We start from the raw sequence: 16,296 nt of genomic DNA, 5'->3' as shown, positions 1-16,296 counted from the left end.
TGATTGACGTCCACATTCCTAACCCGGGATGCATTTAACAAGTGCGAGCATGGGAGATGAAGCAAAGACGGCCTCATGCAGCTGCAATCACACCGTGTTAGGGAGACCTTGAAAGCCCGGCCTCCGTGTTGGCGGCCATCGTTTGTGGTTCCTCCGGGCTCTTTCACCTCATACTTCCACTCGTTGTCGTCATATAGTACAGCTTCTTCGGAGTCTGCCTTTCGTGATTGAAATTCCAACCATTCTTCGACCTTTGGTGGGAAATTGTACTTGTGCTTATCCTTGTTCTCACCAGCAATCTGCTTATCAGTCTCCATTGAGTGCTTTAAAAAGTATTCATTCAACTTGTCAAATGTGTATTGAACTATTGCCGTCACGGGTAATGCACGTACACCCTTGAGCACCTTATTGAAGCATTCTGCCATATTGCTTGTCATTTGACCATACCTCCGGCCATCTTCATCGAAAGCACGTGCCCACATATTCCTTTCGGCAATGTTCTTATTCAGAAACTCCTGACCGTCGGGGTCAAGTTTCTTGTGTCTGAGCAATGCATTGAACAATGTGGAAAACCACTTGTTGGTGAAAGCGAGACAACAATCCTGAAGATCATCGGCCAACTCCTTGATACCACATGCCCTATAGAAGTTTGCACAAAAGTGCCTCATGCACCATCGATGATGCAACTTTGTATGTCCGGGAATGTCAACCACCACCGCATTTAGAATTCCAGGATGGCGATCCGATATGACACAAATTTCCCTTTCAGCAGGTAATACCCTTGTTCTCAGTTGACGCAAGAACCACTCCCAGTTATCATTGTTCTCCACCTCAACCAAAGCGAAAGCCAAAGGCAACACCCGGTTATTGGCATCACTTGCTATTGCAACCAATAAAGTGCCCTTGTATTGTCCGGTCAAGAACGTGCCATCAATGGCGATGACGGACCGACAATGCTCAAAATCCCTCACGCATTGCTCAAAGGCCCAAAATGCACGGCCAAATACTCGGACGGTCCTCCCGTTATGAATCAATGTTTGGTGCCCATGAGGCTCAACCACGTGAACCATGCCTGGGTTTGTGGCGGCCATAGCTAACAACAACCTAGGGAGTCGGTTGTATGCTTCCTCCCAATTGCCATACAACATCTTGAATGCGGCTTGCTTCGCCTTCCATGCCTTGCCGTACTTCACCTTGTAATGAAAGATGGCTTTCACAAGGTCAATGACACTCTTGATGCTCATTGTTGGAAGTGTGGATATTTGGTTGGACAGCCTGTAAGCAATGAACTCAGACGTGAGTTGTCTGTGTTGTTGGTACACAAGCTTGCCATCCGCATTCTTGTGCCGGCACATGTGAGTTGGTAGACAACTCACTATGCGCCAAGTGGGACCTCCTTTCCATGGCCTTGCACGCACAATCCATGGACATGTTGGCACTTCACATTTGACCGTGTAACGCACATTCACGTCCGAGTTGGCCACTTTATGTGGACGATAATGTGTAATCGAGTAGTTGTCGAGCCACATCTTCAATTCCAAGAAGGATTGAAACTCACAACCGGGATATATCCCGTTCTTGCTGTCTTCCAAATCACGGTGAGAACTTGGCCTAGCTCCAAGAGATATGCATTTTCCACCATCCACAACGGCTTCATCCGCGAGACTAAGATCCTTGAACAATGGTGTCTTGTGATCCCACCCGAATACCTTCTTGAATGCTTCGGCCTCCTGCGGTGTGAACCCCTCCTCATCAACTTCTTCATCAGAATCATCGTCATCCGAGTCCGATGCATATGCACGGGAAAAAGGGATGGATTGGTCCATTGTCTCTTGCACATGATATTGGTCGAGATCACCCACATTGTTGTCATGGAGGTCAACTTCGTTGTCATCCTCCTCGTACTCATCATTCTCCTCTTCAAAACCTTCATTTTGGTTGTTTGGAGTCAGGCTCAATGTTGGCCAATCTTCTTGCGTGAATTGAGGTTCACTCATTTGATCTTGGTTCATGGGTGGGGGAGTGCTAGCAACCAATGGGGAGGGGTTCCGGTTCAAGTCTAAATTCAAAGTAGACTCAACCTTCTTGGAGGCAAATAACTCAAGAGCCTTGTCTAGAGATTCCGCAACCGTCTCCTTGTATGCAACCCAACGTTGCTCGGAGTTCACACGCATTGTCTTCCAACGGATGTGCATTCCTAAACCAACATTATGCCTTCCCTCGAACTCAACAACGTCACTTGGGTCCATCCAATTCAAATCTTTCCTCACTTGTTTCAAAAGCTCCGCATAGCTAGGACTACTCTCAAACACCATGTCAAGCTCATCCGGGTCCGTCTCAACATTGCCTTTCAAAAAGGCCTCTTTATCCATATGATGAACATAAACACATGTTCTCCCCATCCCTACAATAATAAAAAACACACATATATCAAGTAAATACTTAAGAAAAATATTTGCACGCATATGCCCTAACATATATATGAATTAACAACCCTAACCCCCACATAACAATAACCACAACCCTAACACCAACATAACCCTAACACTAACATCAAACACACATAACCCTAACCCTAGCATGCTATGGAAGCCTAAACAACCCAAATTAGCAAAGAAATATAACATCATTCAACACAAATTTCCAAATCCTATCAAAATCTAGGGTTTCCCCAAACTAGCAAGATTTGAGCAAATGTGAGAATTCCTATGGATGAAAACGAGGGGATCGGAGGAGATTACCTTAAGGGAGGGGTTGGCTACGAAATCCACGGTGTGTGGCGGATTTGCAAGATTTGAGAAGGATTTGAGAGGGGGGAGAGGGGAAGAGAGGAGGGCCGCAAGTCTAAGGGTTTGGGTCGGGTGGGGGTGTATGGGGTGGGGGTGGGAGGGGAGAGATGGTGGGGCCAGCCCAAGTGGAACACAGACTGTGCAGCGCCCAAGAGCTAGGCGCTGCACATTACAGGTGTGTGGCGCCTAGACCTTAGGCATTGCACAGGTGCGTGTGGGGCCGCAACTGGACCAGGGCTGCCACGCTGGCAGGATGTGCGACGCCTAAGGGAAGGGCGCTGCACAGTAGGGTGCGGCGCCCGACTGTCGGGCGCCACACCAAAGGGTCAGCAGAGTGAAATTTTTTCGTGACCAGGTCAGTTTGTGATTTGATTTCTGCCTGAGGTCAGATATGTGATTTCTGCCGCCAGACTCTGCCGCAGAGATGAGGTCCTCCAGCTGTCACCTCCACGGGGGCAAAGTCTTGGAACTGAGCGACGACCCATGAGCTACTAGGTGGCGTTGACTATTAGCGGGCATGAGGCGGGCAGTATATTTCAATACCGACAGGATCTTGAACTTAAGATGTCTTGGCTCATATATAATATTTAATTTATGTTCTAACCAGTTGTTTCAAAAGTCCAAATTGATGAAGAGAGGCAGGCAATATATTTCAACACAATGAGGAGGTGCTCTTCCACTTCCTGAGATGCATGGCAATCCCACGCTTCGCTATCCCAGGCAGCAAGTATACCTCGGGCACTAGGGTGTGCCATGGAAAACTCAGGATAGCCCTGCTAATGCCTCGCTGGACGAAAGTGAAGAAAAGTTTGAGGAAGAGGGACCTGATCACAATGCAAAATAATGAACCCAGAGTCCCTAGGAAACCTCACTCAGAGGTCATGTACGCTTTAATCAAGAGAAAGGTGTAACAGCTCCCGGGTGCCTAGGCACCCTCTATGAACAATAAAATAGAAAATAGAAAAAAAACCAATAAAATCTGAAACTTTGCAACATCAAAGATGATCAAACTTTGTAGGTTCTTACAAGTTTTGTTGCCAAAATATCATGTAGAGAAAGCTGTACAAACGAGTTTCAGATTTCAGTGCTAAAAGCTTCCAAGAACTGAGTTCTTTTTCGTGTGTAGAGCTCCTCAAACGGTTTTTTGGCACGAAAACTTGTAAGCACCTACAAATTTCAATCATATTTGATGTTGCAAAATTTCAAAAAATTTATTCAGTTTTCTAATTTTTTTCATTCTACTGTTCACAGAGGGTGCCTAGGCACTCAGGAGTTGAAAATCCACTCTCATCAAGACTTTAATCAGTGCCCGGTTATAACAATCTTGACGATTACCTGCCCGACGATGTATATTATGATTTCCTGGACGTGCAGATACACAGATACGAGTACGGGAAGCCTCTCGTCAAAGATGAAAGATCTCTATCAACGATGATGCGAAGATTGCATGATTGGTACTTGAAAATCTGCAGAGAGTCTGGGGGGAGGAGTACTTTGTATGCGAGAGTTAAACCGGAGCATGACCTTGTTGGAATTGATCTGTTGCCTATTTCATTTGAGTAGTTCTATCAGTTTTTCAATCAATTGGCCCTCGATAAAGCAACGGTCACCTGCTACTGTCTGTAAGTACTACTACTTCTGTCATTAAATCTCTCTATATAGCTCAGCTCTTTCATTGCATGTATTTATAATTATCCTCACTATATTATGCAGATTGAAGATCGCCGAATTGAAGAAAAGACAAATCGGTGATATTAGGTTCGTTAACACAAATCTCATAGATGCAGTTCAGGTTAAACATCATGCCGCACAAACCGAGGCCAGCTTGCTACGATCATTCCAAATAAATGAACACAAAGATATAATACTCTTTCCTTACAACTTCAAGTGAGTGATGTCTTGTGCATATTCGGTTTCCCTTATATATTAGTCCAGGTTATAGTAATGTAATTGATGAGTTATGCATGCGTGCGTAGTTTCCACTATATTCTCCTGGAGATTAGGCTTGAGCAGGGAGTAGTAACTGTCTTGGACTCGAGACGAAAAGATCCCCAGGAGTATGCGGACATGACTGCAATCCTCGAGAAGTAAGTTAAATCGATCATTATCCACCATATCAGCAAATTTGTTCATTTCCTGATATCAAGTAATTGTTTTCTTTTGTCTGGCAGGGTTTGGAGAAAATTCACCACAAAATCCCCGGGACTGCCGAAGGAGCTGCAATTTAGATACCCGAAAGTAAGTACTATAGTACCATGTTCCGCGCGTCTCCTAGCTATTGATTCAAGCGCTAGTTTCATCAATACCATTTGGCATTCTTGCTTATCTGTTTGATTAACCTCTATTTCTTATAAAGTGGTTGTGGCAGGAACAAGGGAATGATTTCTGTGGATACTACGTTTGCGAGTCCATCCGCCACACGACCTGTGAGCGGGGCTACTCTGACAAACAATATGAAGTGCGTAAGAAATAATATTCACAATTTTTGTTTATTACCATCATTTGTGTTGAGTTTTATTCATTCATATATATATGTATTGACCCCCTTCTTCAAATTAGATGTTTTGACAGCGGGATGAACTCCTAGAACCAGATCGCATGCGAGCAATTCAAGAGGAATTGGCGGCATTCTTTCTTGACCACGTGTTCGCTGAAGACGGAGAATACTATGTGGACCATGCGTCCATAATTTAGGAGATTATATTTATAAAAGATAATTATTGTATATATGTAGCCGGTAGTGTCGGACGATAGATATACGGGAACTTGTTGTTCGACCAATCTCTCGGAGAAGGAGAGGTGGTCGATATCACTTCTCTCTATATGTATATATGTTCATGATGATCTTCTGTTTCCTTCGTTTGCTTACTAGCTAGTTAGTGTGCCTAGTCCTCTCTATACATATGTATAGTACGTAGCGTCGACCAAGCACGGACATAAGAGAGGACACTTCTCTCTATTAATTAGCTATCTAACACAATATATGAAATACCTAAATTAACCCCCCAAAACCCCCAAAACCCCAACCCCTTTCAAAAAAACCAAAAACCCCAGCCACAGAAATGCTGACGCGTGGAGGTCTATTGGTCCCGGTTGGTGCCACTAACCGGGACCAAAGGCCCTCCTGCCTGGGCTCGGCGCACAGGCCACGTGGAGGCCCATCTGTCCCGGTTCTGGTTTGAACCGGGACTAAAGGGTGAGGGTATTAGTAACGATCCTTTAGTCCCGGTTCAGGAACCAGGACTAAAGGCCCTTATGAACCGGGACAAAAGGCCAGTTTTCTACTAGTGAAGCTAGCAACTTTGATTCTTCTTGGAGTTAGCTAAGCATGTCCAACTCTCCCAAGAGGCTGAAAATGGCGGCAACCGATCAATGAGGCGGTTCATCAACCGATCAATGTGCTTTGTTTTTGCGTAGTTTGCTTATTGAAGCTCTTCTTTAGCACTGCTTGTATCCGAACCTTTCTTTTGGTCATTAATCATGATAAAGCTTGGCCGAGTGCCTAGAGTCTAAAAATGTGACGTAAAAGCTGAAAAATATGTACGAACCTTCAAAATTTCAGACTCGAGTTGCTGCCTTATCGATGTTCTGACACCATCATCATAATAAATGCATTCCATATCATACCTTCAGTTTAAAGAGAAACAAAATCAGCAAAGGCAAAGATTTTTTTGAGGACTTTCACACAATATATATGCCATGAAATAAGCACAGTCCGCATGAAATAATTCATATATGACAACCAAACATGTCATATGGAGTACTTCTCCATTTGAAATTCTACACCCAGCTTTGGCATGTACAATTATTATTGTTTGAAGCAGACGCAAAGCACAAGGTTTGAACTAGAAAGCCGTCCGTTGAGGCATTGGTTTACAGTCATATTGGTCAGGTTTCAATAATTTTACCTATGTGTTAACTTGCACATACTCTGCAAGAATGGTCATAACTTAAAAATATAGAACAAACTGACTTGAATTTCGGTTCCCCCCAACTGGTATATAGCGGTGACCAATCCGGACAAGTCTTCTGAACGTGGGTATACCACAACCAGATCTATGAAGTCACTCTGCTAAACATCTATGAAGAACTCCGCTGATCTTCTTCCCAAACCATGGAACGCCCTTATTTTGAACAGATAATCCCTCTAAACAGATCTACTATATCTAAATAGCTAGGCCCCACTACAAGGAATTCCCTGCCTTCTCCTTGAGCCACATCACCTAAATTAATTTAGCCATTGGATATCCTAGATCAGTCTACCGTAGTCGTCCGATCAACACTGGAGAGCCGCTGCAAGTGCATGCCGGTATGCACGCAATGCATGCAGTAACTGACACCTGAACATGCAGAAATGGAAGGAGTAATCGTTGCCTTTTTATTGTTTCCATGCCCTACACTTGATGATTATGCATCACATCCGCTGCTTGATATGGCACCACATTGGCTGCTTGGATGTCGGGCTACTATTGCAACAATTTAGTCATCCTTACGGTACCAAGTGATACATGGCAGCAGATAGCAGTTTATTTCATGTCAAAAAAAGATAGCAGTGTATTTCCACCGCACTTGATAATGTTTTTTTTTCTTGATGCTCCCGTTGTGTGATATAGCGCCCCCTTCTCAACTGGGACAGTGGGTAACTGATGTTTGTTGTCCTTAGACGCCTAGCGACAGCCATCAGCATAATTATGTGAAATAATTTCCATGACATGTCACGATCCACAGTTATCTATGCTTTCTTCTCTAAACAATATGGAGTAGTCTCTATACATTAGTACTTTATATATGATGCCGGTGAAATATTATTTAATATATTCCAGCTGTTACACTCACATTATTAGTTGAACTTTTTCTTTCTTAATTCATCACATCTCTAAAAGCTGCCAAGAATGCAGCCCACGTGCAATTGGTGCAGCCCACGTGAAAGTCCACCTCTAAAAAGAGGCCCAGAAGAGAAGCCCATGGCTCATAAAGGACCATAGACCAAGCATACAATGCAGGTGGACCACGGATGTTCAAGTTTTGAAACAGCAAGTCGTCTGTTGATGTCACTGGTTTACAATAATTGGTCAGGTTTCATTGATTTTACCTATGTATTTCACTCCAACATACTTGGCAAGAATTGCCCTAACATGAAAATCAAGACTAAACTGACTTCTATATATTATTTGGTATACGGACACAGCTAAATGTCAGTGAGCAATCCACAGAAGTTTTATGAATGTTGGGTATTCCACATACCACAACCACACCAAAGGAAATAACTCTGACCAAAAAAAGATGAGAGAACTCACTCTGATAAACATCTATCCAGAAGTGTGCTGATCTTCTTCCCAAACCCGGGAACGTAGTAATTTTGAACAGTCTCCTTAAAATGTTTCCAATCCTTTACATACAAATACAAATACTATCAGTTGATTAGTGACTGAACATAAGAAGTTATATAGTGCATTACTGGTACTATAATCACCTGGTCAGCTATAAAAATAGCAACTTTCTCACTACTGATTTGCCCACAACGCACTGTAGCCACCATAACCTGAATTTGTACATCAAGGAGTTGACAATAGACCTAAACCATATACGTTGATAGCTTAGACAAAAAAATATCTATAGGTCAAATACTCACTTTATGTTTAGGCAGATTAAGGTCTTTGTCCTCTTTAATGCACTTCCAAATTTCATTTGTACTGTATGAAAAACCTGAAGCCGGAACAACACCATGCTGATTTCCTGAAGGTCCAGCATGACCAATTGATTTTCGAAACCAATTTCTTAAAGTGGAAACCTTCACAAATTTAATTTAATGTGAGATATAATTTGAGGAAGATTAGCAAGAACCACAAATCAGGTAACCGACAATGTAGTTACACCAGCGTGATGGAGAGACAACTTTATTGAGACCCCTCCCTTCCCTAGCCCTTCTGTGGCCAACAGCCTAACAACCCCTACGACTCCACGCCATGATCTCACCAAACCTCCTCCCTCCCTCTCTCTCTCTCTCTCTCTCTCTCTCTCATTGAATTCTTCTAGCCACAAACAAGAGGAGGAAATTGCTTTTGTTGAGAACTATGTTTCTAATACTGAATATCCTTAAGATAATGATAGTTTTGGTGATAAGTATATTGATAAATTTACACCTACGTTCATTAATAATTATTCCGCGGGAGGAAACATGACGATGATTTTCAAATTCCTGTCTATTGATTCAAAACTTTAAAATGGAGCCCTATTCCATTATCGCCACACCATTTATGTCCACTTCCTTATGCATCGATGAGTGAATGTGCCAATGCATAGGAAGAAAGTTATATTTCATTTTAATCTTATTATTTCTTTTTCTTGCTCTGTTTTATGGTTCAGTGTTATAGTTTGCACGAGACATGGTGATTTTATCAGCACTAAACCCTATCTACTGCTAGGGTTAACAATGAGGTTACTTTTTAGTTTACTTTAAATGTTAGTTCCATGCTTTACCTTCATTATAGGTGGTTGTATTAGTGCCTATGATGATTTTTAATGTTTTATTTAGCATGATGTCTTCTGCCCATAATAATATAATTTCCATAGTGGTTATGAGTTTATTCGTTTATGCAAAAGCTTCATGATAGTCCCTCTGATCCAAATTGTAGCTTTCTTAGGTTACCCCTCCCAAATTTAATGGCTGTTATTTGTGTCACTTTCTACTTGTGAAACGAATAATTGTTGGCATTGAAAACAATGTGGAAAGTAGTTTTTCGTAAGGTGTATTGTGAATCGCTCAAAGAGCCCAGATCTGGTACAGATGTGATAAGGCGATATGTGGAGGTGCTGCGGCTCCCCATGCAGGCAAGGGGGTCATCACTGGCGGGGCCATGGGAAGGCCATATGGGCGTTGTTTTATATTAAGCCCAGGCCACAACAATGTGCATTGATTTTCAGTTTGATATCGCTGCTTGTACTCTTTGGCCTCCCTAGGTTTTTTGGTAGCTCCACCAGTGGTAGTCGGGGGAGCAACTAGTTAACGAGCGCTTCTTCGGGAGCCTCGCAACGATCAGTGCCACTTGGCGCGCTCTCAGCCATTTGACATGTGTCACGCTCTGGGCGCTCCCTTTGGATTTTTTTCATTTTTCTGCACGCGTTTTCGGCTTTTTAAACGGTTTTTTCTGGGTTTTTTTTAACGTTTTAGTTTTCCACCGGTCTTCCTTAGCTTTTCCGGGTTCTTTCGCAAGAGTCATGGTTTTGCTTCCGCGAGAGGCACGGTTTTGCTTTCGCGAGAGTCACGGCCGTGCCTCTCGAAAACGGGAAAAAACGCATTTTCTGTTTTCTTTCTTTCGCGAGAGTCACGGTTTTGCTTCCGCGGGAGGCACGGTTGTACTTTCGCGAGAGTCACGGCCGTGCCTCTCGGAAAGGGAGAAAAAACGTGTTTTCTATTTTTGTTCATTTCGCGAGAGTCATGGTCTTGCTTCCGCAAGAGGCACGATTGTGCTTTCACGAGAGTCACGGCCGTGCCTCCTCGGAAATGAAAAAAAACACGTTTTATCTTTTTTTCCTTCCGCGAGAGTCACGGTTTTGCTTCCGCGAGAGGCACGGTTGTGATTTCGTGAGAGGCACGGGCGTGCTTCTTTAGGAAAGGAAAAAAAATCCGTGCTCCTGGTTCGATTTTTTTCATGAAAAAAGTTCGTCAAAACCTATCAACATGGGATCTGGTTTTGAAGATCTCGACGCGAGGAATCCAACGGTGAAAGAGGTTCGAGATTTGGATGCACGGTTTGAGAGATAAAACGTTTTGAATAAACGGATCTACGAAAAAAGGGAAAACTCCCAGATTGCGACAAGCACTGTGCTGCATGTGCGCCACTTGTCGTAACCAGGGATATTGAAGTGATCTTTGCAACGAGTACTCCTTAATTAATGAGTGCGGGTAGTCGGGGCTGTATCTAGGGAGTGCACACGCCACCATCCCGGAGATAGGGACGGAATTGAGTGGGTACCACGTACGCCCATTGGTCCGAATGAGCTGAACTTGCATGCACAAGTGTTGCGATGGGAACTGATGAACTTGCATCTGGTGGGATTTGGGTGTCCGGAAGGGGCGCGATGCATCGTCTAAGTCGCGCAACGAGCTCCTCGGCAGCGCACTCAGGCGGCGGGAAGGTTTGGGAAGGGTGGGGGTGGGCTAGGATTACGGCGGCAACGTTTAATTTTGGCTCGCCTGCCTATACCAATTGTGGACTGCCACCGTGTGGTCGAGACCGGGCCACCTCCTTGTAAACTGACCCCCTGCCGTAGATCAAGTCCCCTTCAGTCCACCACACCGGGGTGAACCTCTGGTTGGTTCATGGTTAGTTGGGTAATGAATCATACTGTAGAAGCGTTGGAATGAATGCAGCTTTGAAGGATTAGATCAAGGGTTGGCTTCATGCTAGAGGTTTAGGGCTCAGGGTGTGCTTGCGTAGGATATGGGACATTCCCTGATCCCTATTACCACGTACTCCCTCCGTCCTTGAAAGAATGTATTTCAAACTTTGTTAAAGCGTCAAACTATCTCAAAGTTTGACCTAGTTTGTGCAAAAGTATATCAATATTTTTGAAATCAAATTGGTATGTGATGAAAATATATTTTATCATGAATCTAATACTACTAATTTAATAGCATAAATATTGATGTATTATTATATAAATACGGTCAAACATAATTTTTTTGACTTTCCAACAAAGTTGAAACTACTATCTTTTAAGGACCGAAGAAGTAGTGGTGTGATGTTGATCCCAGCGCCTCTCACAAGGCATGGAAATATGTTTTTTTAGGGGCTTGTAAATATTATTCTACTTTGTCAATACATCGTGTTTTGTCAATAGAAATTTACACGAACCTGGTTTTTGAATAAATCAGGGTTTTCCTCATAATTGGAGAGTCCCTCAAATTGTATCTGTATGTGGAAAAAAGTAGTTTATGATTCTAGCAAAAATGCAGTCGAAATCTTGGAAAGAAGTATGCAAATTTCGGATTTTCACGTTGAAAAAATCACTAAGTGGAGCATCTGTGTGAGTCTGGGGTTTCTGGACACCATCCCATATCTGGAAGAAAACAAGACATACGTAGGTTAACTTCTTATTATGTGAGGCACTAGCAAGAAACAGGCTATCAAGAAACAGTGTACCTGCTGGATATCTTCCCGTAAATCAGCCACAATGTTTTCGAAAGGCGTCTGTTCCGAAAAAAAGGATCAGTTTTTATCACGGTATAAGAAATGGGTTTAGGAAAAGAAACGGAACCAGTGTCATGGTGAAGGTATCATTGTTCTCTCTGCTTCTAAAGGCGTCTGTTCCGAAAAAAAATGAACAGTTTTTTTACATGCTTCCTTTTTGTTTCCTTGCTTTTGTAAACTCGAGCACTGTCTTAGTAGCCTTCTTCTTAACGAAAATGTCATGCTCTCAGGCATGTGGGTTGAAACTTATGAGTTCATAGCTCGTAAACTGCATCCTGGCAAGCCCTCACCTTAGTTTTGTCGCGAATAACAAATAACATTGTTTTCTTGTGAGGGTCGAACAACCGCATGAGGACCTACAGAGATAGAAGGAGCAAGACGACATAATCATGTCTTCCACACCACGAAAGAATATGATCGGCATACAGTAACGTCAGGCTGCAGTAGTAACAAACTTACCTGGAAAACGGTCTTCAAGAGAGGCCTGTTCCCAGCATGTTCTCTGCCAATGTCATGACACCACCTATGGAAGAAATGAAACTAATAGCTCAAATGTAGTGTCAACTTAGGAAACTACAGGTTAACATCCATCCATTAGAAAAATAGGACCTACATATTGATCAAGATAACATCTGAAACAGCCAAAGCAAATAATGCACTTTGCTTTTCAAATGATGTGTCATCCTGAAATATCACACAGATTAATTAGGCAAGCACTTTGTGGAGGAAAACACGAGTGCCATAAGCCCATAACTCAAAATCTAATGTAATATGAATGTCTGAGTTATACCACCCCTCTCTCTTTTCCATCTGTGCCTTCCAAATCCATTACAAGGGTGCACGGTTCAATATTTTTGGCCTTCGCCAACCATATACCATTGGTAGTCTGTGACCTGAAATTTCCAAGAAAATAGTTTAGAGAACAAGAATCGGTTATAACAAAGCCATGGAAGTGCATATGTAGAGAAGGGACATAAATGTAAAAAAGGATGATACCAAACCTTCGTCCGTTTGTATTCATCTCTTGAAAATCGGTTCCAAATAGATGATTCATAAGTGTACTCTTTCCTTCAAAAAGTAATCAGGGGTAGCCGGAACTTATGAGCAATCATGTGACAAGTAAAAACGGGTTATCTAGAACCAGGATGGACGTAACTAGTGGAGAAACCCCATACCACTACTCTGGGCGCCCACTATTGATACAACAGCGTATGGGTCGTTCAGTTTAACATCCTTGGTGAATTTGTCCAATCCGGGAATATCCAAAACACCATCCTTACCAATTATCTGTGTTGTGAAACAGATGTCCCCCATTTCTGAAACATACATGGTCAGGCGGTCAGTACATTTATTTAAATAAGTACAAACTAAGGTAAAACTTACACAAACTATAAATTTATTACTTCTGTTAGATGTTTAACTTTAAAACATAATGCATTAAAAATATATTTAGAGCTTCTTATTAGAGGATTAACCTTGTTGAGATGATACATTTTTTTACTACCATCATAGTGCAGCGTATGTACAGCACAGCTGGCAACAAATTGGCATGCCGGCAGTAGATGATATTTTGAAGAAATGGGTTTTTCTGTTTGGACACATATATTAATAAATTATCAGATTTTTCCGACATAAGAAGTTGCTACAGCAATATGCTGCCTGACTGTCCTAAAATATCCCTCACTCTTCAGTTTTTTTCTGTAATTTTCCCCCGCAAGAAATATTGTTTCCTGGTCTCGAGCTCATGCTCCCATACCTTTTTTCCTCATGAAGATACGTTTTCAAAGTAAACAAGTGATGACTTGTGCATTAACCTAGTCGTGTGTAGTTGACGAAAACAAATTACAGACGCAATCACTTGGAAGATAATGAGAATGGAACGATATTGAATACTACCTGAAGAATTGTGGTGCCGCACAGTTGCAGCGTTTTCCAGACAATATAGTATTGCATATTATTGGGAGAATTGCAACTAAAATCTAGGCACAGGATGGGTAGCAATCGTGCCATCCCATGACCATTTCAGCATACGTAGGTAGCCACTAACCTATCTCGATCTGAAATGACAAGCAGAGGAGCTGAAGACTCATGCCTCTATCTAATTGAAACAGCGACCACAACCAACCTGTTCGTGAAAAACTGTAAAGGTAACATCTACTGAACTAACGAAATGAGAGATCAGCAAGAGAGAGTTATGTTCCACATTGTGGAACGTAAAACTCCACCGTACGTTAGTCACCTCTCCGTTCACAAGCACGAAAAATCGGACTTTGTCACCGTCAGCAGCTGCGAAGGAAGGCGAAGAAGGGATAAATCTACATCGTAACCCAGTTTGATTCGCTCGCAACAGCGAACTGCATGTTGGCTTCGTAACGCGCCTGTCGAAATAGCTAGCTTTGTAATCTCTGATTAAAATCACCCAGTTTGATTACTAGAAGTTCATTTTCTCCCTCTAATCTTGACTTTGCCATGGGCGCTGCTACGGCCTCCGCGGGTAACACACGCCTGACGTACCGGCGACATACGCCGTTGATGCTGTCGCGCTCGAACACGAACTTTCTCGGAAACTGCTCCCTAGTCGTCACACCGCACCGCGCACCTCCACAAGCGGACACACAGCCCGGGGCTTCACTATGCAGCTGCTGGCGAACGCCGCGGCCGCCGGACTAGCTCCGCATCTCCATCACCACGCGCTCAGCGCGCAAAGCAGCCACGCCCATCATGGCCTCCACGTCCGCTGCGCTCTCCACAGACTCACCGCGTTCCACGTCCACGTCCGCTATGGCCCTGAACCTTAAGGCTCTAAATACCAATTGTTGAGACAAATCCGGTCTGATGACAAACGCCGATCGAGTAGGCTCCGGCGACACAAACGCCGAACGAACCTCTGTCTCCACAGCCAGACATATGAAGGTGGAAGAAGAGGAGCAGACTGCACACAAGAATGTCCGGCGACGAATGCCTCGCCACACGAATGGGGACATGCAAACAAGAGCACCTGATGGGGGCAAAAATGAGCATGAGCTTGACTAAGCTGCCGTAGACACCACTTTCTGGTGGAATAGCTAATCCATCTCCTCTACTGCTAAGTGCTAAACCACTTGACGAGCTGGCTTGTGAGGCACGCCGACGGGGCTGCTCCGTCAAGGAGCTTAGGATGGGGAGTGAAATGGTGAACAGTTTCATGCAAACGACATGCATGGTAAAGATATAGATCATGAACATCAGGCGATCCAAACAAACAAGTGAATAATGGCGTTTCCCATAATTTTTACCATCCTTGACAGAAAAACTAATTAACGAAATCTGGTTTTTTCCAATAAACTATTTTTTGCAATGATCTGGCAGCAACTCGGCATAAAACGCGAAGGAAGATGAACAAGGGATAAATCTACATCGTAACCCAGCGTGAAAGCAAGATAGCAATATGAGAATCCTCGATCAGACCAGGGACGGGAAGAGATACAGACCTTGGAGAAGGCGGGCGCTAAGGTGATAGCACAAGGGCAGTGCTAGCTAAACCACAGCGTTGTCTTAGCCATGTTTATGCCTGACTACATGCATGCAACTTCCTGCTGGCTTCCTGCCACTTGGTGCAGCCTCCAGCTGGGTCTTTTAGTCTTGCCTGGCTGGACCACAGCTTCGGTTCCTTCTTTCGCTGTTTTTTTTGAGTGAAATCTAGTGGCACAGTTCGAATTTCAGAGAGAACTTGGTAGTTGTAATTAGCCCTTAATGCTATCATGGTCACTCATAATGAAGTTTTTCAGGACGAAAAACTGAACACGACAATGTCGGTACTCGGAATGATGCAGCGATGTCTAAAAATAATAGCACTTGCCGAAAGATACAAGTTACAATGTACTACAATATGTTGTTGCAGGTTCTGTCAGTACACAAAATCACAACAGGATTGCGGGTTTTGTCTCCAAGAGACACAAGTTGAAACGTAGTTAGAGCAACTCCAAAGGGCCGATCCATTTCGTCTGTGCGTGTCCGTTTAGGTCAAAATGGACACTAAAGTCGGCCCAACACGTTGACCCAAACGGACGCGTGTCCGCTTTTTGTCCGCCTACCGACGCATTCCCAGCTCAAATTTGAGCTTAATTTGCGTCTACGCGGACATGAAACGGACGCACACGACACCCTCCTACTCCTCCCATGGCCCGCCTGTCGGTGGCTCCATTCTCTTCCTCCCGCCGTCGACCCAGTTCCGATGCCCTCGCCAACACTCCGCACCCACATTCATCCCCCACAGCACTCCACCTTCCCACGTCGCCGCCACTACCGCCTCGCCGCCTGGCCACCACAACTCT

At 43.7% G+C, this 16,296-nt stretch overlaps 1 protein-coding gene across 1 annotated transcript in view; it reads right to left on the bottom strand.

Moving 5' to 3' along the window:
• LOC119295588 (protein ROOT HAIR DEFECTIVE 3-like) overlaps positions 1-13,297 on the bottom strand; it is a 39,778-nt gene extending 26,481 nt beyond the window's left edge. The window contains exons 1-13 of the mRNA XM_037574026.1: positions 13,159-13,297; positions 12,985-13,051; positions 12,774-12,876; positions 12,597-12,667; positions 12,443-12,506; positions 12,274-12,339; positions 11,936-11,983; positions 11,790-11,852; positions 11,648-11,704; positions 8,422-8,580; positions 8,263-8,331; positions 8,087-8,178; positions 6,338-6,416 (exon numbers count right to left, since the gene is read on the bottom strand). Coding sequence (XP_037429923.1) covers positions 6,338-6,416; positions 8,087-8,178; positions 8,263-8,331; positions 8,422-8,580; positions 11,648-11,704; positions 11,790-11,852; positions 11,936-11,983; positions 12,274-12,339; positions 12,443-12,506; positions 12,597-12,667; positions 12,774-12,876; positions 12,985-13,051; positions 13,159-13,297 — 1,077 coding nt within the window. The remainder of the gene's footprint in view (positions 1-6,337; positions 6,417-8,086; positions 8,179-8,262; positions 8,332-8,421; positions 8,581-11,647; positions 11,705-11,789; positions 11,853-11,935; positions 11,984-12,273; positions 12,340-12,442; positions 12,507-12,596; positions 12,668-12,773; positions 12,877-12,984; positions 13,052-13,158) is intronic.
• Between the last annotated feature and the right edge of the window lie 2,999 nt (positions 13,298-16,296).

The sequence above is a fragment of the Triticum dicoccoides genome, chromosome 1A (genome assembly GCF_002162155.2).
Source record: "Triticum dicoccoides isolate Atlit2015 ecotype Zavitan chromosome 1A, WEW_v2.0, whole genome shotgun sequence".
NCBI classification, from domain to species: domain Eukaryota; kingdom Viridiplantae; phylum Streptophyta; class Magnoliopsida; order Poales; family Poaceae; genus Triticum; species Triticum dicoccoides.
This window is presented reverse-complemented; position numbering and strand designations above follow the sequence as displayed.